Below are 22,231 nucleotides of genomic sequence, written 5' to 3'. Positions count from 1 at the left end.
GTGCCTGTAATGATACAGTAAACTGTGAAATTGCTGTTATTTTATGGTGACAGCGTAGTCTATTATTTCAGACAGCTTCATGGTAATTTTATATTGTCTGCCTTTTGTAGATTGGAAAAGGCACGGGTTGAACTGCTGCTTGCTGACAGCGATATATTTATTTGGATTGTCGGGGCTTGATATGGGGTACTAGAGATGAGCGTATATTCAGGTATGGGGGCAAAAGATCATTTAATCAGACTGGAGGAAAGAAGATTTCACAATCAGCATAGGAATGGGTTCTTCATTTTAAAGGCAGGTTGACTATGAGATTTCCTACCAAGAGTGGTGGCAGACGCATGGGGACTGGACCCATGACCCTCTGTCCTACCCTTAGTTCATGTCCCATGATCCCCCATTCCCCAGTGAAGGGGGTAAGGAGGGTGTGGGGTGGGTCCTAAGTGCTGCCCTCAGCCCTATTGCCATTAACAAGATAAAGAGTAAGATTTTGGTTCTTGAAGTTGAAGGTAGAGGTTTCTCTTGTTTGATCAAATTGTCAAGCCTCTTCCCTGGCTCTACACTGACCAGTCCCCAATAAAGACAAACCCGGTCTGTAGATGGGATCTGATCAGCAGTTGCCCTACCTGGGGAAATTTTAATTCAATTGCAGTTCAATTTACGTAGTTTAAAACCCATAACAATTATGTAGAGAATGGATAATGGGAAGTTGCTTAGAAGAAGAGCATTTTCTTTCATTCTGCAGATTTTGGGGCAGAGTTCCCCTTTAATTCTGCTGTTCAGAACTTGCAGATACAGTAAGAACATGATCCTGTTCAGAATAAAGTGAGCAGAGGGGCTTAATGATATGGAACATGAAGGCTTGTTGGTTTCTCAGAGAGAGGAGCTGATTTGGAGAGGTTCTATAGACAGAACAGCGGGGGGCTGCTATTAATAGTGAGCTCCACTGCTGAGCTGATTCTTGCTGACGGAAAGAAAACACTTGGCGGCTGTAGAAGGAGGAACAGTATAAATAGAACAAATTATAGATATATCAGAGCTACTTGTGCCAGGGGGACGGCGGATATTGGCATTCAAGCACCTACACTAACTGGTGGGCCCCGGGGAAAGCAGAGCCACCAGGTCCTGAATATTTATATAAAATAGTTCCCCCACAATCATGTTCCTTCAGCTGCTGAACTGTAATACTTTTGTATCAGGTGAAGGTCCACAGCTTGGGCACCAGTCACATTAAGTATTATTGTAGCCACCTTCTGTCCTTTTGCCTTTATCTTGTCCTACTGTCCATATATTGTCTCCATTCTGTCATATTTGTCTTTCTTTGCTTTATTGATACCATTTTGTTCTACTGTCTTCATCTTGTTGTCATCCCCTTTCCCTATTGACTCGATTTTGTCTTACAGTCACCATATTGTTCTGTCTCCATCTTGCCATCTTCTCACCATATTGTCCTGTCATCATATTACTGCACTGTCTCCATCTTGCCCTACTGTCTTCTTCTTATACGCTGTCTCCGTCTTGCCCTACTGTCTCCATCGTGCCCTATTGTCTCTGTCTTGCTCTACTGTCTCCATCTTGCTCTACTGTATTGATCTTGCTCTACTGTCTTCATCTTGTCCTACTGTCTTCATCTTATTCTTCTGTCTCCATCTTGACCTACTGTCTCCATATGGTCCTACTGTCTCCATCTTGCCCTAGTGTCTTCATCTTGCCCTACTGTCTCCATCTTGTCCTACTGTCTCCATCTTGACTTACTGTCTCCATATGGTCCTACTGTCTCCATCGTGCCCTACTGTCTCATCTTGCCCTACTGTCTCTATCTTGACCTACTGTCTCCATATGGTCCTACTGTCTCCATCGTGCCCTACTGTCTCCGTCTTGCCCTACTGTCTCCGTCTTGCCCTACTGTCTCCGTCTTGCTCTAATGTCTTCATCTTGCCCTACTGTCTCCATCTTGTCCTACTGTCCCCATCTTGCCCTACTGTCACCATCTTGACCTACTGTCTCCATATCGTCCTACTGTCTCCATCTTGCCCTACTGTCTCTGTCTTGTCATACTGTCTTCATCTTGCCCTACTGTCTCTATCTTGACCTACTGTCTCCATATGGTCCTACTGTCTCCATTGTGCCCTACTGTCTCCGTCTTGCCTTACTGCCTCCATCTTGCCCTACTGTCTCCTTCTTGCCCTACTGTTTCCATCTTGACCTACTGTCTCCATATGGTCCTACTGTCTCCATCTTGCCCTACTGTCTTCATCTTGTCCTACTGTCTCCATCTTGACTTACTGTCTCCATATGGTCCTACTGTCTCCATCGTGCCCTACTGTCTCTGGCTTGCCCTACTGTCTCCATCTTGCCCTACTGTCTCCGTCTTGCTTGACTGTCTCCATCTTGCTCTACTGTCTTCATCTTGCCCTACTGTCTTCATCTTTCCCTACTGTCTTCATATTGCCATATTGTCTTCATGTTATCCTACTGTCTCCATCTTGCCCTACTGTCTCCATCTTGCCCTACTGTCTCCATCTTGCTTGACTGTCTCAGTCTTGCTTGACTGTCTACATCTTGCTCTACTGTCTTCATCTTGCCCTATTGTCTTCATGTTATCCTTTTGTCTCAATCTTGCCCTACTGTCTCCGTCTTGTCCTACTGTCTCCATCGTGTCCTTACCCCACTTTTGCCATATTGCCCTACGATACCTTCTATCACACTTTTCCAAATGACATTGTTTTACACAGCTGGATGAAGAGAAGAAAAAGAGGGGGAGATACACCATGTTCTTAAACACAATGATCTGTGGTATTCTTCTTGGTCCAGCAATGTCAGTGCATACGGTTGTCAGGGATTAGGTAGGGGGCGCTGTAGAGTCTGAAGGGAAAGGGCGAGTCCTTGAGGCAGGGGCTGTATGTGCCAAGGGGAAACTTGAAGGGAAGCAGGAACAGGTAGATGAGGGCGAAGAGTCAGACTGGAACAGGACAGATAGGACGACGATCAGGACTGGACAAGACAGGAAGAAGAGGGCGACGACTCAACAGGAAAGGACTGGACGTGGCAGGAGTGGAACGGCTTGGATGGGACAGGACGGTGTGGGCGTAGATCAAACTGGGGGATAGAGTGCAGAGGGAGACAGGAGCGGATAGCAAGAGAGGGAGACTGGAGCAGGATAGCAAGAGAGGGAGACTGGAGCAGGATAGCAAGAGAGGGAGACTGGAGCAGGATAGCAAGAGAGGGGTACAAGGTAGGGTTGGAACAAGGTCGAGGCTAGAAAGGTACAAGATAGGAAAGGTAAGCAGGACAAGACAAGGCAGACTAACAAGGGAGAAGGGGCAAGAGCTAGAAACCTAGTTAGGGGCGATGCCGCAGTACTAGAAAACCATGCAATGCTCTGGCAAGGAGTGGTCTGAGAGCTGCCCTTAAATAGGGAAGAGGCAGCCCTGATTGGTTGATTAAGATAGGCAGCAGCTGAGCTGGGGCTGGAGAGGCCAATCAGGCGGCAGCTGGGCTGGGACTGCAGAGGCCAGGTTACACACAGTGAGTAACCCTACAGGCTGCTCACCTGGCCAAATGGTTAGGGTATCGAGCCAGAAACCCAAAGGTTCCCGGCTCGACTCCCAGCAATACCTGACAGTATCCCCCCCCCTCACAAGGCGACTCCCAGGCGCCACAGTGACCAACATTTTCGTGCACCTGGGGAACTGGCAATGCTATGGGCAGAACTAACCACATGGGTGCCCAACTAGAAGGTAATGCTATTGTATTAGCCACCCTGGAACTTGGCAGAGCCACCCTGGCGGGTGCCCTGATGCTCGGCAGAGCCACCCTGGCGGGTGCCCTGGGACTCGGAAGAGCCACCCTGACGGGTGCCCTGGGACTCGGAAGAGCCACCCTGGCGGGTGCTCTGATACTTGGTAGAACCACCCTCACGGGTGCTCTGATACTAGGTAGAGCCACCCTGGCGGGTGCTCTGGGACCTGGAGGAGCCACCCTCACGGGTGCTCTGATACTTGGTAGAGCCACCCTGGTGGGTGCTCTGGGACTCGGAAGAGCCACCCTGGCGGGTGCTCTGATACTCGGTAGAGCCACCCTGGCGGGTGCTCTGATACTCGGTAGAGCCACCCTGGCGGGTGCTCTGATACTCGGTAGAGCCACCCTGGCGGGTGCTCTGGGACTCAGAAGAGCCGCCCTGGCGGGTGCTCTGGGACTCAGAAGAGCCACCCTGGCGGGTGCCCAGGTGTTTGGCAGAGCCAACCATGCGGGTGCCCTGGGACTTGGCAACAGTATAGGCAACTCCACCCTCGCGGGTGCCCTCCACATGAGTGCCTGGGTTTTGAATGTTATTTTAAGGGTTGGTACAGTCACTGTGTTAAGACACTGCAGAAGCCCCACCTGTGAGGGCACAGGACAAGGCAGAAGCCCCCCATCTCGGGGCACAGGATCAGGCAGAAGCCCCACTTCTGGGGGCACAGGATCAGGCAGAAGCCCCACTTCTGGGGGCACAGGATCAGGCAGAAGCCCCACTTCTGGGGGCACAGGACAAGGCATGGGTACAGGAGGCAGCTGCTGTTGAGCCGGCACAAGTGCAGGAGGTAGCCAGTGGGGAGCCAGTCGCCGGGGAAGCCTAGCTGAAGCCATGGGCAGCGGAGGCTGCTGGGGAACCGGCTCTGGAGCTGAAGGCAATGGCGGTTGCAGGGAAGGCCCCACTGGAACTGTAGGCAGCCGATGCTGCTGGGTAGACCCCTCTGGAGCTGTGGCCAGCCGATGCTGCTGGGTAGGCCCCTCTGGAGCTGTGGCCAGCCGATGCTGCTGGGTAGGCCCCTCTGGAGCTGTGGCCAGCCGATGCTGCTGGGTAGGCCCCTCTGGAGCTGTGGCCAGCCGATGCTGCTGGGTAGGCCCCTCTGGAGCTGTGGCCAGCCGATGCTGCTGGGTAGGCCCCTCTGGAGCTGTGGCCAGCCGATGCTGCTGGGTAGGCCCCTCTGGAGCTGTGGCCAGCCGATGCTGCTGGGTAGGCCCCTCTGGAGCTGTGGCCAGCCGATGCTGCTGGGTAGGCCCCTCTGGAGCTGTGGCCAGCCGATGCTGCTGGGTAGGCCCCTCTGGAGCTGTGGCCAGCCGATGCTGCTGGGTAGGCCCCTCTGGAGCTGTGGCCAGCCGATGCTGCTGGGTAGGCCCCTCTGGAGCTGTGGCCAGCCGATGCTGCTGGGTAGGCCCCTCTGGAGCTGTGGCCAGCCGATGCTGCTGGGTAGGCCCCTCTGGAGCTGTGGCCAGCCGATGCTGCTGGGTAGGCCCCTCTGGAGCTGTGGCCAGCCGATGCTGCTGGGTAGGCCCCTCTGGAGCTGTGGCCAGCCGATGCTGCTGGGTAGGCCCCTCTGGAGCTTGTGGCCAGCCGATGCTGCTGGGTAGGCCCCTCTGGAGCTGTGGCCAGCCGATGCTGCTGGGTAGGCCCCTCTGGAGCTGTGGCCAGCCGATGCTGCTGGGTAGGCCCCTCTGGAGCTGTGGCCAGCCGATGCTGCTGGGTAGGCCCCTCTGGAGCTGTGGCCAGCCGATGCTGCTGGGTAGGCCCCTCTGGAGCTGTGGCCAGCCGATGCTGCTGGGTAGGCCCCTCTGGAGCTGTGGCCAGCCGATGCTGCTGGGTAGGCCCCTCTGGAGCTGTGGGCAGCCGATGCTGCTGGGTAGACCCCTCTGGAGCTGTGGGCAGCCGATGCTGCTGGGTAGACCCCTCTGGAGCTGTGGGCAGCCGATGCTGCTGGGTAGGCCCCTCTGGAGCTGTGGGCAGCCGAGGCTGCAGGGGAAGCAGTTGCTGAGGGGTGGCAGGCCCGGGAACCGGAGCAGACTGCGGAGGGATAGCCGGCCCTGGAACTGGAGCAGACTGCGGAGGGATAGCCGGCCCTGGAACTGGAGCAGACTGCGGAGGGATAGCCGGCCCTGGAACTGGAGCAGACTGCATCTAGGAATGCCAACAGAAACTGAGCAGTATCGTAGATTATAGGGGATTTACTGCACAGTAAGTTCTCGGCCCAGTAACGAGCTTCACCTTCTAGCAGGAAGAAAATGATTTCCGAAACTTGCTCGACTGGAGGAGCACTTAGAAAGTGTTTTTTCTCTGAAAGGAGCAGGACTTCCTCTAGAAAGATAGGAATTTTACTTGGGGAGCCATCACAGTATCTGCGGGTCAAAATAGAATATTCAGTCTTTTTGGGAATCCGGTCAGAAGGCACAGGAACAGCCCTTGTAGACTCTTGTGGCCAGAGCATTCTGTCAGGGATTAGGTAGGGGGCGCTGTAGAGTCTGAAGGGAAAGGGCGAGTCCTTGAGGCAGGGGCTGTATGTGCCAAGGGGAAACTTGAAGGGAAGCAGGAACAGGTAGATGAGGGCGAAGAGTCAGACTGGAACAGGACGGATAGGACGACGATCAGGACTGGACAAGACAGGAAGAAGAGGGCGACGACTCAACAGGAAAGGACTGGACGTGGCAGGAGTGGAACGGCTTGGATGGGACAGGACGGTGCGGGCGTAGATCAAACTGGGGGATAGAGTGCAGAGGGAGACAGGAGCGGATAGCAAGAGAGGACTGGAGCAAGATAGCAAGAGAGGACTGGAGCAAGATAGCAAGAGAGGACGATAGCAAGAGAGGGAGACTGGAGCAGGATAGCAAGAGAGGGAGACTGGAGCAGGATAGCAAGAGAGGGAGACTGGAGCAGGATAGCAAGAGAGGGAGACTGGAGCAGGATAGCAAGAGAGGGAGACTGGAGCAGGATAGCAAGAGAGGGAGACTGGAGCAGGATAGCAAGAGAGGGAGACTGGAGCAGGATAGCAAGAGAGGGAGACTGGAGCAGGATAGCAAGAGAGGGAGACTGGAGCAGGATAGCAAGAGAGGAGTACAAGGTAGGGTTGGAACAAGGTCGAGGCTAGAAAGGTACAAGATAGGAAAGGTAAGCAGGACAAGACAAGGCAGACTAACAAGGGAGAAGGGGCAAGAGCTAGAAACCTAGTTAGGGGCGATGCCGCAGTACTAGAAAACCATGCAATGCTCTGGCAAGGAGTGGTCTGAGAGCTGCCCTTAAATAGGGAAGAGGCAGCCCTGATTGGTTGATTAAGATAGGCAGCAGCTGAGCTGGGGCTGGAGAGGCCAATCAGGCGGCAGCTGGGCTGGGACTGCAGAGGCCAGGTTACACACAGTGAGTAACCCTACAGGCTGCTCACCTGGCCAAATGGTTAGGGTATCGAGCCAGAAACCCAAAGGTTCCCGGCTCGACTCCCAGCAATACCTGACAACGGTCCCCTCAGCCCTTTCACTGCTATTAAAAATTCACTCTACTTTGCACTTTCCTGCAGGTTTTGGGAATACGTTCAACACAACATGCACAAAGGGGTTTAACACTAACTTATGTCCAGGATGGCTCCACAGAAGCTCTGTTTGATAAATATTTACCTGGGACAATAGGCCAAATAAATCCTGTATCTGCATAAGATTATCCAATCATATTTTAATCTCACCCATTCATAGCATCTTGGTCTACAGGTCTCTTGTTTTAACAATGAATTTGCTTTTTTTACATTTTACCCTACACAGGGCTGTAATAAAGGGGAAGAACTTCAGAGCTGCTTCTGCAGCATTTGCTTAGTACAGAGGTACCCACGTCTTACTCTAACTGGCCTTCAGGCTGGGCCCCCTTAGCTCATAACAAGGTTACAGATATATAGAAACATTGGGGTGTCACCCTGCTATAGTTCCAGGGGTACCCAGGGTACAAATAAGCACTCACCCCAAATCTCCCCCTAACTGGCCTTCAGACTGGGCCCCCTTAGCTCATAACAAGGTTACAGATATATAGAAACATTGGGGTGTCACCCTGCTATAGTTCCAGGGGTACCCATAAGAATAATGAAATATACAGAGGCAAGTATAAATGTATTATTATTAACATGTATTTATATAGCGCCAACATATTGCGTAGCACTGTAAAGTAAATGTGATTATACAACTACATCACATGAATTACATACATAGAATATATGGAGTAACAAACATCACAATCAATACAGGTACAAAAAGGTGAGGAAGGCCCTATGCATAGGCATACAGTCTAAAGGGAAGGGAGTAATACACAAGGTGTGGGAGTGGGCAAGATCGAATTGAGTGGGTGAGAAATGTGGTATTGCGTTTGGTAGTTAAGCAGAGTGAGGGTAGGCTTCTCGAAAGAAGTGCGTTTTCAGAGATTTCTTGAAAGTAGAAAGGTTGGGAGAAAGTCAGACAGACCGTGGGAGAGCGTTCCAGAGGAGGGGTGCAGCCCTTGCAAAGTCTTGAATGCGAGCATGTGAGGAGGTAATGAGAGAAGAGTTGAGTAGCAGGTCAGTAGAGGAGCGTAGTAAGCGAGTGGGTGAGTATATAGAGATGAGTTCAGAGATGTAGGGTGGGGCAGAGTTATGAAGTGCTTTGAAAGTCAGTGTCATTAATTTGAATTTGATTCTGAAAGGTAACGGAAGCCAGTGCAGGGATTGACAGAATGGCGAGGCAGAGGAGGAGCGGTTGCTGAGGTGTATGAGCCTCGCAGCAGTGTTCATTATGGACTGGAGAGGTGACAGTCTCTGGAGGGGGAGGCCAATTAAAAGAGAGTTACAGTAGTCTAGACGCGATATGATGAGAGAGTGAATAAGAATTTTGGCAGCGTCTTGGGTGATAAATGATCGTATTTTGGATATGTTCTTTAGGTGGAAGTGACAAGATTTAATAAGTGACTGGATATGAGGAGTGAATGAAAGGGCAGAATCTAGGATAACCCCAAGGCACCGGGCCTGGGGAGAGGGGGTGATAGTGGAATTGTTAACTATGATGGATACTTCGGGGATGCTACTGGTGTTAGTTGGAGGAAAGAGAACCATTTCAGTTTTAGAGAGGTTTAATTTAAGGTAGCGTTGTGACATCCAGGTAGAGATAGCGGACAGGCAGGAGGAGACGCGAGTTAGGAGTTCTGGGTTGAGATCAGGAGATGAGAGATAGATCTGAGTATCGTCAGCATAGAGGTGGTAGTGGAAACCATAAGAATTTATTAATTTGCCAAGGGAGGAAGTATAGAGGGAGAATAGTAATGGTCCCAGGACAGAGCCTTGAGGAACTCCAACAGAAAGAGGTAGGGGAGAAGATGCTACTCCATTGTAGGAGACACTGAAGGAACGATTGGTGATGTAAGAAGAGAACCAGGACAGGGCTGTGTCACGAAGGCCAAGTGACTGGAGGGACTGGAGGAGGAGAGGGTGATCTACAGTGTCAAATGCGGCTGAGAGATCAAGCAGTATTAGTAGTGAGAAGTGATTGTTGGCTTTAGCGGTTAAAAGGTCATTAGTCAGTCGAGTCAGGGCAGTTTCCGTGTAAATGTACAATGTTGTATCTCAGTTAGTTAGATATTTGGGAAATGATTTCCCAGCGTTGCATTGGTTTGGGATGTTGCTGAACTAGGTGCTCTTTCAGTACATCATATGGCTGTGGATCCAAGGAGATAATTACTTGTGATTGACGACGTAGGACAGACGGATACGAGTACAGCGAATAAGGAAACAATACAGGCCGGTGTTATTGATATACAAGTTACTCCACAGCTGAATTACACAACTTTATAGGATACGTTACAGGGAAAACAAAACAAATGCAGAGAAGGAGGAGGGAGATTTTCATCACAGTGAATTAAAGCATCAATGCAGAAATCAAAGGGAAAGCTCGCTTGTCCCATTATCCAATCAGTTTTTATTATTTATCTCTTCTGACCTAAAGGAAAAGTTGGTCGTCTTAAAGGGGTGGTCCACCTTTACGTTAGAATGGCTAATTCTAAGCAACCTTTCAATTGGTCTTCACATCTCCTTTTTTTTGTAGTTTTTGAATTATTTGCCTTTTTCTTCTGTCTCTAGCTTTCAAATGGGGGGTCGCTGACCCCATCTAAAAACAAATGCTCTGTAAGTCTACAAATGTATAGTTATTGTTACTTTTTATTCTTCATCTTTCTATTCAGGCCTCTCCTATTCATATTCCAGTCTCTTATTAGCCAGTCTGTCCTACTTAACTCTATTCCTATTTTCCTAGACCTCCGCCCCTTACATTGTGTCCAGCTTAGTTCTGTCTGGCCAGGCCTATACCCTCCCTCTCCTGTAGCAGTGATTTGTTCCTGGCTCTCCAATTATTGACCCAATTTGCTTTGTCCGTTCCTTGCCCATTCTATTCCTAATTTATCCCCTGGACTTGTGATCCCTCTTGCCTAAAAGACTCTCCATATTTCCCTTTTGAAACCCTAAAACACAAAGTTGCTATAATCTACCTTTAAATTAGAGAGTGATATTCTGAGACAATTTGGCATTGGTTCTCATTTTTTATTATTCTTGGTTTTTGAGTTATTTAGCTTTTTATTCAGCAGTTTGCAGTTTCAGCAATCTGGTTGCTAGGGTCCAATTTACCCTAGCAACCATGATTTGAATAACAGACTGGAATATGAATAGGATGAGTAACAGGGATGGGCGAATTTTTTTACCTTGTTTCACTCCCCCAGACTTGCATGTTGTCGCGCGTGAATAATGCCTATAGACTTTTATGGCGACATTTCGCCGGTGGCAAATTTTTAACAAAACGGGTCCAATTCGCCCATCCCTGATGAGTAATAAGAAGTAGCAATAACAATAAATGTGCATCCTTACAGGGAATTTGTTTTTAGATGGGGTCAGTGACCCCCATTTGAAAGCTGGAAAGATGGAAAGAGTGAGAAGACTCCCTAGTTCCCTAGTTTCTTTTCTTCAGATAAAATCCTACATGTTCAGCTCTGGGCACCGCGTGATTCAGAGACATGAAGGTCAGTGATTAGCAGAAGGGACAGAAGATGTGACAGTCACATCCATCACTCACTGAGCAGCAACATGAAACGCCGTGACATCAGCAGTGGGTACTTCGCTCCCTAACGCCTGGAGAATTTTCGCTTTGGCGAATGGACGTAACTACGCAAATTCACTAAGATGCGGATTTTACTGAACGTTACCTCTTGCGCCAGACTTGCCTTCGCCACCTCAGATCAGGCGAAGTGCAATAGAGTAGATAGGAGTTCCCAAAAAACGCTGGCGACTTTTCCTTTTTTCAAAGTGAGTACATTTTTTTTGGGGTACCCGGCTTCCCCCCTACATTTCCTAACATATGGCTCCTAAACTATACACTGTGTAATGTATTGGCGGCAACATAAACGTCCATTGTACTTTAACTTCCCGCCGCATGCTAATTAGGCATCGCTAGCGTAACTTCGAACTGCTTATCGTATTATCGCTAGTACAACTTCGCCAATGTTCGGAGCCCTGGATGCAACTTAGGATTTTAGTGAATATGAGTTGTCCTGGCGAATCTACGCCTGGTGAAGTGTTGTGATCAAAGCCGTTGCTGGCGAATTTTCAGAGGTTAGTGAATTTCCCCCAAAGAAAGGTAAGAAGGACCTCCAGGGATGGGTCAGATTGAGATCCCTATTATGGAAATCACCCATGAATAATTCTGCACCCTACTGCAACCCTATGGCATATTAGAAATAACTAGACTAGTGATGGGCGAATAAATCCACCTGGCACGAATTTGCGGGGAATTTCGGCATTTTGCAGCCGGCGAAAATTTTTTGGATGCGCGTCTGAAAAGTCGCTTGCATCAAAATCTGTGCGTGTCAAGACTATTCGGACGACCCGTCAGCGTCAGCTTGGACGCGGGTGTCATTTTCCCGGTTTTCAAGATTTTTCGTGATAACGACCGATTTTCATGATTTTTTTGTGAAATTTTCCGATTTCGCCGATTTTCCGGCGAATTTTTTGCAGTTTTGCGGATTTTGCGGGAAATTCGCGAATTTTTCTGCAAATCGAAACGGGAGAAATTTGCCCATCACTGCAAGGGACTCCATAGGCACAAGCGTATATTTTATAGTACTGGAGAATAATAATACAGAAGAACCATAAAAAAAATGGCAGCTACTTACGAGTCCAGCGCTGTATTTATGGGGCAGCCACTGCTCTCTCTGCTCTCTCTGCTCTCCAATAAGAAACGCAGGGTGCAAAGTGCAAAAAAGGGGGCGTATCCCTTTAAGCCCCTCCCCCACTATATTTGCTTTATATATCTGATATTTTTTATATATTATTTTAGCATCAGACTAGTGATGTGTGGGCCGACCCGATACCCGCAGGGACCAACAGGTCTGGCCGACCTCACTCTCCTCTTTGCAAGTGGCCACCTTCAAATTCCGACTTTACAGCCGCGCACCTGCTCACCCCGCCCCTTTTTGACATCATCAGCGGGGCGACGCGGGTCTATAAATGGAACTCGGAATTTGAAAACAGACGGGTGCAGGTTGTAGGAGGGCGGGTCCGGGTCGGGTTTTACTTGAACTGCACATCACTACATCAGAACTATAAAGGCAGCAGTCAGTAATTCCTTCAGACGAGGCTTCTTGTAAGTCATCTATAAATACGACTGCAGAAAAGTCGCCAACGAGAACGCCGGATCCCCGGCACATTACATTTCCTGGTAATTGACATGGATTTGACGGCCCGGCTTCTTGTCACACAGTATTGATATCCGGCCGCTCGGAAAACCTAGTTATTTGCAAGAACGTATGATGGAATTCTGCTTCACTTTGCAGTCAATTTAATTCAAATGAAAGTTCTCCCCGGTGCCGCGACGCGCGCTCATTTATACTGAATTACCCCGTCCTGAGCTTCTCACTACAAAGAAATTTATTTGCTAATGGATTGAGAAAATTGTAAGTATAAATCTACTGGAGATGGAGCGACGATTCTCTTCCTACAATGGACTGTGTTGCTGAATGGCAATGCCTGTGCCGCACATTAGGGGATCCTGTTATTATACTTATATAATACACAAAAGCCATGAATATCCTGTAAATTATATCCTTATAAACGGTGAGTAGTGATGTCATCAGTTATAAACGGTGAGTAGTGATGTCATTTCTGTCACATGACTCACTAAAATTTGTGTATTATAATAAATAAAGTACCCCCAGTTGTAAAATATGAGGATATTAGAAGTTACCTCGGAGTTCCATGACCTGTATAAAAACACTCGGCCTTCGGCCTCGTGTTTTTATATGGTCATGAAACTCCTCGGTAACTAATAATATCCTTATATTTTACAAGAGGGGGTACTTTATTCACTATATTATTCTTTATATGTATCCTCATTGCAAAGAAAAAGATTTCTCTGTACAGACTATAAGCAAACTTAGGGGACTGTTCCTGCTGAATTGTGCTTAGTACAGGGAATACCTATGCTGCCATAGTTTTATGGGATCTCTCTGTACAGACTATGAGCAAACTTAGGGGACTGTTCCTGCTGAATTGTGCTTAGTACAGGGAATACCTATGCTGCCATAGTTTTATGGGATCTCTCTGTACAGACTATGAGCAAACTTAGGGGACTGTTCCTGCTGAATTGTGCTTAGTACAGGGGAATACCTATGCTGCCATAGTTTTATGGGATCTCTCTGTACAGACTATGAGCAAACTTAGGGACTGTTCCTGCTGAATTGTGCTTAGTACAGGGAATACCTATGCTGCCATAGTTTTATGGGATCTCTCTGTACAGACTATGAACAAACTTAGGGGACTGTTCCTGCTGAATTGTGCTTAGTACAGGGAATACCTATGCTGCCATAGTTTTATGTGATCTCTCTGTACAGACTATGAGCAAACTTAGGGACTGTTCCTGCTGAATTGTGCTTAGTACAGGGAATACCTATGCTGCCATAGTTTTATGGGATCTCTCTGTACAGACTATGAGCAAACTTAGGGACTGTTCCTGCTGAATTGTGCTTAGTACAGGGAATACCTATGCTGCCATAGTTTTATGGGATCTCTCTGTACAGACTGCGCCCGTTAGTAAATTGGCGAAGTGCCCGAAAGCGTTTTTTTTTTTTTTTTTTAAATGAAATCGCTTGAATTGCTCGATTTTTTAAGTGAAAACGTTCGAACTGTTCAATTCTCCCGTAAAAATGTTCAAATTGCTAGATTTTCCCATAAAAACGTTCGAATTGCACGATTTTATAGTGAAAACGTTCAAATTGCTCAATTTCCAGTTAAAATGTTAGAATTGCACGATTTTATAGTGAGAACGTTCAAATTGCTTGATTTTTTTGAGAAAACGGTCGAATTGCTCGATTTTGTCATGAAAACTTACGAATTTCATGATTTTTTCGTGAACTTTCCGATTTCACGATTTTTGCTAATTTTCCACCGTTTTGCAAATTTTGAGGGAAATTCGAGATTTTTTCAGGAGAAATTCGCCCATCACTAGTAATAACCCACGCTGGCAGAAATACACCGACAAAGCCCTAAATGACAGTCAGTTGTGTATGAAGCGACAGTTGCAACAGGAGCCATTTGGTTCCCATCTGAGAAATAAAGGGCAAGTAAATAGAAATAATTAGTTTACTGTACACACTATGTCCGGCAGTCTGTTATTTAACCATCACATGGAAATGTCTAAGAGGATTTAAACGGAAACAATTTGCTGTCAGTATGATGAGAGGGATATTCTGAGACAATTTGTAATTTTTTATTATTTGTGGTTTTTGACTTATTTAGCTTTTTATTCAGCAGCTCTCCAGTTTGTAATTTCAGCCGTCTGGTTGCTAGGGGCCAAATTCCCCTAGCAACCATGCATTGATGTGAATAAGAGACTGGAATATGAATAGGAGAGGCCTGAATAGAAAGATGAGTCATAAAAAGTAGCAATAACAAAACATTTGTAGCCTTACAGAGCATTTGTTTTATTAGATAGGGGTCAGTGACCCCCATTTGAAAGCTGGAAAGAGTCAGAAGAAGAAGGAAAATAATATAAAACCGATAAAACGATTTGCTGCTCAGTCCTGCAGTAGTCGACTGAGCTGACTGCTGATTGGCTGCTGTGAGTAGAGTTTCTCTGCATGTTCTTCTCCCTACAATCGCCTCTCTAGGTTGCAAGCTGTACCACGTGTTCGCCGCAATCACCTGACGCGCTCTGGTCACGTGACACCGTCTGGTCCATGTGCGCGCTCCCGTTCTGCTCACTTCCGGGTTGCTGGGGGAGTCTGGAGTCGGGTGTAAGCGGGACGTGCGTCAGGTTCAAGCTGCGGGGAGGGGACGCTGTAAAGGCTTCTGCAGCACCCGCGGCCGCCTACCATGTTATGTGCCCCCCTGTTGGATGGTAGGTTCCTTGAGCAGCCTCGTTGGTTTAAGCTTCAGCCTGGAATGGCACATTGTGAATAAGGGGGTGTTGTGGAGGTGTGTCATGCACAGAAGTGCCCCGGGGAAGGGGTTTCTCGGTGTTACATGAACATGACTGATATTATTTATATACAAGTAGCAGAGAACTGAAATCCCATTGGGGTTGCTGTGAGCTGTAGTTTGTCTGTAGCTGGAGGCTGACTGTAGTGTCAGCTCAATAGTCATCATGGGGTTGATGTAAGAAAGTAACAGGTTATACCAGCTCTACTCATTATACATGTGTATGTCTGGTTGCTATGGGTTACTAGATCTCCCTCCAATCCCTGTACCCCCATCCCTTGCGTCTACTCCAGCTCCCCCTCACCAATAATTAATCCCTGTTATTTCTCTGATCTTTTCTTCTTGTGCAGCAACCAGCTCCATCTTCATGTGCAAACTCTGCAACTTGTTTTCCCCCAACTACTCCGAACTAGTTCTGCACGTGTCCCAAAATCATTCCAACGAGGAACTAACCACTGATGACATCATCATCCCACTGCGACCCCTCACAGCTTCCAACCGGAGTAGTGACGGTGAGTGCAAATTTAGGGACTGTTCCTGCTGAATTGTGCTTAGTACAGAGGAATACCTATGCTGCCATAGTTTTATGGGATCTCTCTGTACAGACTATGAGCAAACTTAGGGGCTGTTCCTGCTGAATTGTGCTTAGTACAGGGGAATACCTATGCTGCCATAGTTTTATGGGATCTCTCTGTACAGACTATGAGCAAATTTAGGGACTGTTCCTGCTGAATTGTGCTTAGTACAGAGGAATACCTATGCTGCCATAGTTTTATGGGATCTCTCTGTACAGACTATGAGCAAATTTAGGGACTGTTCCTGCTGAATTGTGCTTAGTACAGGGAATACCTATGCTGTGATAGTTTTATGGGATCTCTCTGTACAGATTATGAGCAAATTTAGGGGACTGTTCCTGCTGAATTGTGCTTAGTACAGGGAATACCTATGCTGACATAGTTTTATGGGATCTCTCTGTACAGATTATGAGCAAATTTAGGGGACTGTTCCTGCTGAATTGTGCTTAGTACAGGGAATACCTATGCTGCCATAGTTTTATAGGATCTCTCTGTACAGACTATGAGCAAATTTAGGGGACTGTTCCTGCTGAATTGTGCTTAGTACAGAGGAATACCTATGCTGCCATAGTTTTATGGGATATTTCTGTACAGACTATGAGCAAATTTAGGGACTGTTCCTGCTGAATTGTGCTTAGTACAGGGAATACCTATGCTGCCATAGTTTTATGGGATCTCTCTGTACAGATTATGAGCAAATTTAGGGGACTGTTCCTGCTGAATTGTGTTTAGTACAGGGGATACCTATGCTGCCATAGTTTTATGGGATCTCTCTGTACAGACTATGAGCAAACTTAGGGACTGTTCCTGCTGAATTGTGCTTAGTACAGAGGAATACCTATGCTGCCATAGTTTTATGGGATATTTCTGTACAGACTATGAGCAAATTTAGGGACTGTTCCTGCTGAATTGTGCTTAGTACAGGGAATACCTATGCTGCCATAGTTTTATGGGATCTCTCTGTACAGATTATGAGCAAATTTAGGGGACTGTTCCTGCTGAATTGTGTTTAGTACAGGGGATACCTATGCTGCCATAGTTTTATTGGATCTCTCTGTACAGACTATGAGCAAATTTAGGGACTGTTCCTGCTGAATTGTGCTTAGTACAGGGAATACCTATGCTGCCATAGTTTTATGGGATCTCTCTGTACAGATTATGAGCAAATTTAGGGGACTGTTCCTGCTGAATTGTGTTTAGTACAGGGGATACCTATGCTGCCATAGTTTTATGGGATCTCTCTGTACAGACTATGAGCAAACTTAGGGACTGTTCCTGCTGAATTGTGCTTAGTACAGGGGAATACCTATGCTGCCATAGTTTTATGGGATCTCTCTGTACAGACTATGAGCAAACGTAGGGGACTGTTCCTGCTGAATTGTGCTTAGTACAGGGGAATACCTATGCTGCCATAGTTTTATGGGATCTCTCTGTACAGACTATGAGCAAACGTAGGGGACTGTTCCTGCTGAATTGTGCTTAGTACAGGGAATACCTATGCTGCCATAGTTTTATGGGATTTCTCTGTACAGACTATGAGCAAACTTAGGGGACTGTTCCTTCTGAATTGTGCTTAGTACAGGCTTTGAACAAATGTTGTGTTATGTTGGTGACAATACAATGCCGGTATAATTGGCACCACCATAATTGGAAACCTCACGTCCTCTGGTGGCTCCTCATAAAACGATTATGAGAATAGAAAAGTCTAGTGAAGTTGATGAAGCATCTTTTTTGCCAGGCACTGGGTTAAAGGGCAAGTTCACCAGTTCTGCCTATTGTTTTAGTAATGATATATCTATTGGTTTGTCACTTCATGAGCTAAACAGGGCAAACCTGGAAATTGAAGCTAGTCCATGTTAGCACCTTGCGAGGCAGATAAGTAGATTACCAGAATTCCGATCATCCCCCTGTATAATGGACTTCTCCTTACCTATAATACAACACAGTGACAAAGTGGGGTGGGGTAAAGAGGAGGTTGTTTATACAGAGCTCAGTATAAGAGCTAACTCAGCTAATTAATATTAAGATTGCAAGTTCTCCTCCTTGTTTGTTACTAATACATTCATCAATGAAGAGGGCCACAGCTCATCTACAAGTGTATGGCCTGTATGTTACCTGGGCCCTTGGTCTGCAAGTTGGCCTGTGATTGGCTCCTTTAGATACAGAGAGAATACTGACATGCTCTGCTCCTTGTGAAGGAAGAAGTTGGGTAAATGAAGGTTGTTCTCAATGCATTTATTTCCTTAACATTTAGCAACTGCCCTTTCTCTGCAGATTTATCAGCTGTAAAAAGGAAAAGAGGGAGGCCCAAAGGTTCCACCAAGAAGTCCATTGCAGAGGAGGAGAGCACAGAACAGAGCAGCAATGCATCCGGCGACCTCCCCCTGGAAACGGATGAGAAACTGGACCCCGTGCCGGAAAACTTGGAATGTCGCAAGTGCAGCCGAACCTTCTCCAATGTCCGACAGCTGAAAAAGCACATTTGTATCATTGTGTTAAACGACGATGAAGATGTGACTTCAGGTGAGGCTGCTGGTGGGACAGGCCATGGGACACCTTCTGGGTCTACATGAGAGGCAGGTTTATTTGGTGGCTTTGTATGAAAGAAAATGAGTTAAAAATGCCAAATTTTATGTTCACTCAGTGAGCTTCACATGTAGTTGGGTACAGGTATGGGACCTGTTATCCAGAATACTCAGTTTTTCCTTTCGAGAAGGGTTCAGGGGGTTAGGCCGAATCCGAAATCGTTGATTTGGTGCACCCTTAATTGGTATGTCTAACTGTATATAGGTATGGAACCTGTTATCCAGAATGTGCTTGACCTGTGGGTTTTCCTGATAAGGGATCATACAGTAATTTAAATGGGATCCCTCATCCTGAAACCCATTATCCAGAAAGATCCAAGTTATGAGAAGAAACATTTTTTAAGTGATTTTCTTTTTCTGTGTAATAATAAAACAGTATTTTGTACTTGATCCCAACTAAGATATAATTCATCCTAATTCATTCTGGATAACAGGTCCCGTTACCTGTACTAGAAAATCATATAAACATTAAATAAACCCAATAGGCTGGGTTGGGCAGATTCGGGCTGGCTTCCACATGACATCTTTGAGCCACAAGCGGGTTTGGGCTGAACCTTAACCTCAGTTCACCCTGCCCGTTGCCTTTTTCTACCTTTACTTGCTTCAATTTATATACTCGCGCTGGGCTGCCCCCTTTTGTGATGTCACTGCACGGCTGGCGTTGTTATATAAATAGGGGAAGTCGCCGTGTTAGTGTCAGGTGCAGGTGGAGGAGCAGCGGGAGGAAGAGCATCATATTAGGGTTGAATGCGGGTGTAGGAGGAGCAGGTTAAGGTCGGGTGCGGGTGGAAGAGCAGCAGATTAGGGTCGGGTGGAGGAGCAGCAAGTTAAGGTCTAGTTCGGGTGTAGGAGCAGTGGAGTCGGGTGTGGGCAGAAGAGCAGCGGTTTAGTTGCGGTTGGAGGAGCAGCGGGTTAGGGTCGGGTGCGGGTGGAAGAGCAGAAGTTTAGGGTTGGGTGCGGGTGGAGGAGCAGAGGGTTAGGGTCGGTTGCGGGCGAAGGAGCAACAGGCTAGGGTAAGATGCGGGTGGAGGAGCAGCGGGTTATGGTCGGGTGCGGGTGGAAGAGCAGCATATTAGGGTCGGGTGCGGGTTAGGGTCAGATGCGGGTGGAGGAGCAGCGAGTTAGGGTTGGGTGCGGGTGGAGGAGCAGCGGGTTAGGGTTGGGTGCGGGTGGAGGAGCAGCAGGTTAGGGTTGGGTGCGGGTGGAGGAGCAGCAGGTTAGGGTCGGGTGCGGGTGGAGGAGCAGCAGGTTAAGGTCGGGTGTGGATGGAGGAGCAGCAGATTAGGGTCGGTGCGAGTGGAGGAGCAGCAGGTTAAGGTCGGGTGTGGATGGAGGAGCAGCAGATTAGGGTCGGTGCGGGTGGAGGAGAAGCCTGTTAGGGTCGGTTGCGGCTGGAGAAGCAGTGGGGTCGGGTGCAGGTGGAAGAGCAGCGGTTTAGGGTCGAATGCGGGTGGAGGAGCAGCAGGTTAAGGTCGGGTGCGGGTGGAAGAGCAGCGGGTTATGGTCTGGTGCCGGTAGAAGAGCAGCAGATTAGGTGCGGGTGGAGGAGCAGCAGATTAGGGTCGGGTGCGGGTGGAGGAGCAGTGGGTTAAGATTGGGTGCGGGTGGAGAAGCAGCGGGTTAAGGTCGGGTGCCGGTGGAAGAGCAGCAGATTAGGGTGCGGGTGGAGGAGCAGCGGTTTAGGGTCAGTTGCGGGTGGAGGAGCAGCGGGTTAAGGTCGGTTGCGGCTGGAGGAGCAGTGGGTCGAATGCCGGTGGAGGAGCAGCAGGTTAAGGTCGGGTGCGGGTGGAAGAGCAGCAGATTAGGGTCGGTTGTGGGTTGAAAGATGTGAGAAAGGTTTCTAATTGTTTTCCTAAGCAGAAGAACATTAGAGCAGCCTCTTTCTCTCTCCTGACAAATTCCTTGACTACTGACTGGTGAGAAAAATGACCAGCAGGTGGCGCTGTTGTAACAAAATTCATTCATATTAACAGCACATGTATCCCTTAATATCTTGGAATTAAAAGAAAATAAATAATGAATGTACATTGCAGAAGTGCTTAGAATAGCCCCCTCGTCAATTTTATATTCACTTATTTTAAAGGTTTACTTATCCTATAAAATTCCTCACGGTTGTTTTGATTTCCCTTAGGCAACGATTTTGAAGGGAAATTCATCCAGCTGGAGTCCGACAAAGACAGGGAAAGACAACCGAAGAGGTCCCGCATCCAGAAAACGGACAAATCGAGCCACGCCAAGGATTCAGAGAAAGCACAAGGCGTTCACCCGATTGTGCGGGTCCTTCTGACTGCGCATGAGGCAATCCCAGGTATGTGGTGCGTTTCTGTTCCGTCGCTCATATCTGGCCCCTCCTACAGACGGCTGTGGCCACAGATAAAGCATTGGCTCTGCGCTGAGTCTGGAATATTATTCCCGTGTCGGTAGCAATATCATATCTGACTGGTAGCAGCTCACGGCTGCACTTGTTAAATCCTCATCTTTGAAACTGTCAGTTCCTAAAGTGTCCGCGATCCGCCGGCTGATGAATTCCACCTCCCCGTGTGGCCGCTCAGAGATAAGCCGCATGCAGATCCCCGCCGTGCAGAATGCGAAAGAATTCACAGGATATCGGGGGTTTCTGCTCGTTATTAAAGGAAAGCGGTCGTTATTAAGCCGTGAAGGTTACAAGTCATTTAGTGGGTTTCTAGGCTGAAAAATGAATGCAATAAATTTAATTCTTATTCTTTACAATAATAGGATTCTGTATGGCAGAAATGAGGTATGACGTGGCCTTTACTAACAAACCCGAAACTGTCACACACGGCAAATACAAGCAGGGTTCGCTCAATAGCTTGCAATCTAAAAGTTTTAATTGGCAATAGGGATGCGCCGAATCCAGGATTCAGTTTGGGATTCGGCCGAATCCTTCTGCCCAGCCGAACTGAATCGTAATTTGCATAAGCAAATTAGGGGCGGGGAGGGAAATTGTGTGACTTTTTTTGTCACAAAACAAGGAAGTAGAAAATGTTTTCCCCTTCCCACCCCTAATATACATATGCAAATTAGGATTCGAGTTTGGTTCGGTATTCGGCCGAATCTTTCAAGAAGGATTCAGGGGGTACGGCCGAATCCAAAATAGTGGATTTGGTGCACCCCTAATTGGTTTGTCTAACTGTATATAGATATGGAACCTGTTATCCAGAATGTGCTTGACCTGGGGGTTTTCCTGATAAGGGATCATACAGTAATTTAAATGGGATCCCTCATCCTGAAACCCATTATCCAGAAAGATCCAAGTTATGAGAAGAAACATTTTTTAAGTGATTTCCTTTTTCTGTGTAATAATAAAACAGTCCCTTGTACTTGATCCCAACTAAGATATAATTAATCCTTATTGGAAGCAAAACCAGCCTATTGGGTTTATTTCATGTTTATATGATTTTCTAGTAGACTTAAGGTATGAAGATCCAAATTACGGAAAGATCTCTTAGCCGGAAAACTCCAGGTCCAGAGCATTCTGGATAACAGGTCTCGTTACCTGTATTAGAAAATCATATAAACATTAAATAAACCCAATAGGCTGGTTTTGCTTCCAATAAGGATTAATTATATCTTAGTTGGGATCAAGTACAAGCTACTGTTTTATTATTACAGAGAAAAAGGAAATAATTTTTAAAAATTTGAATTATTTGATTAAAATGGTGTTGCAGAGAAGGCAGGGGTAGAAGGGGAGGTCAGTGGCAGCAGGACCCTGGAGGTCCCATCTTTCTGTGCGCCCATGGGTTCTCAGTCGATCACTGCGCACCGATAGCTTGTCCAATGT

At 47.4% G+C, this 22,231-nt stretch overlaps 1 protein-coding gene across 1 annotated transcript in view; it reads left to right on the top strand.

Annotated features, from left to right (window-relative positions):
- The first annotated feature begins 14,961 nt into the window (after positions 1-14,961).
- Positions 14,962-22,231, top strand: part of zfat.L (zinc finger and AT-hook domain containing L homeolog) — a 50,517-nt gene continuing 43,247 nt past the window's right edge. Inside the window, exons 1-4 of the mRNA XM_018268279.2 lie at positions 14,962-15,189; positions 15,620-15,781; positions 18,119-18,367; positions 20,561-20,737. Coding sequence (XP_018123768.1) covers positions 15,165-15,189; positions 15,620-15,781; positions 18,119-18,367; positions 20,561-20,737 — 613 coding nt within the window. The 5' untranslated portion in view covers positions 14,962-15,164. The remainder of the gene's footprint in view (positions 15,190-15,619; positions 15,782-18,118; positions 18,368-20,560; positions 20,738-22,231) is intronic.

Source organism: Xenopus laevis, chromosome 6L (genome assembly GCF_017654675.1).
Source record: "Xenopus laevis strain J_2021 chromosome 6L, Xenopus_laevis_v10.1, whole genome shotgun sequence".
NCBI lineage: Eukaryota > Metazoa > Chordata > Amphibia > Anura > Pipidae > Xenopus > Xenopus laevis.
Note: the sequence above shows the minus strand (reverse complement) of the source record. Positions and strands in the feature narration are given on the sequence as shown.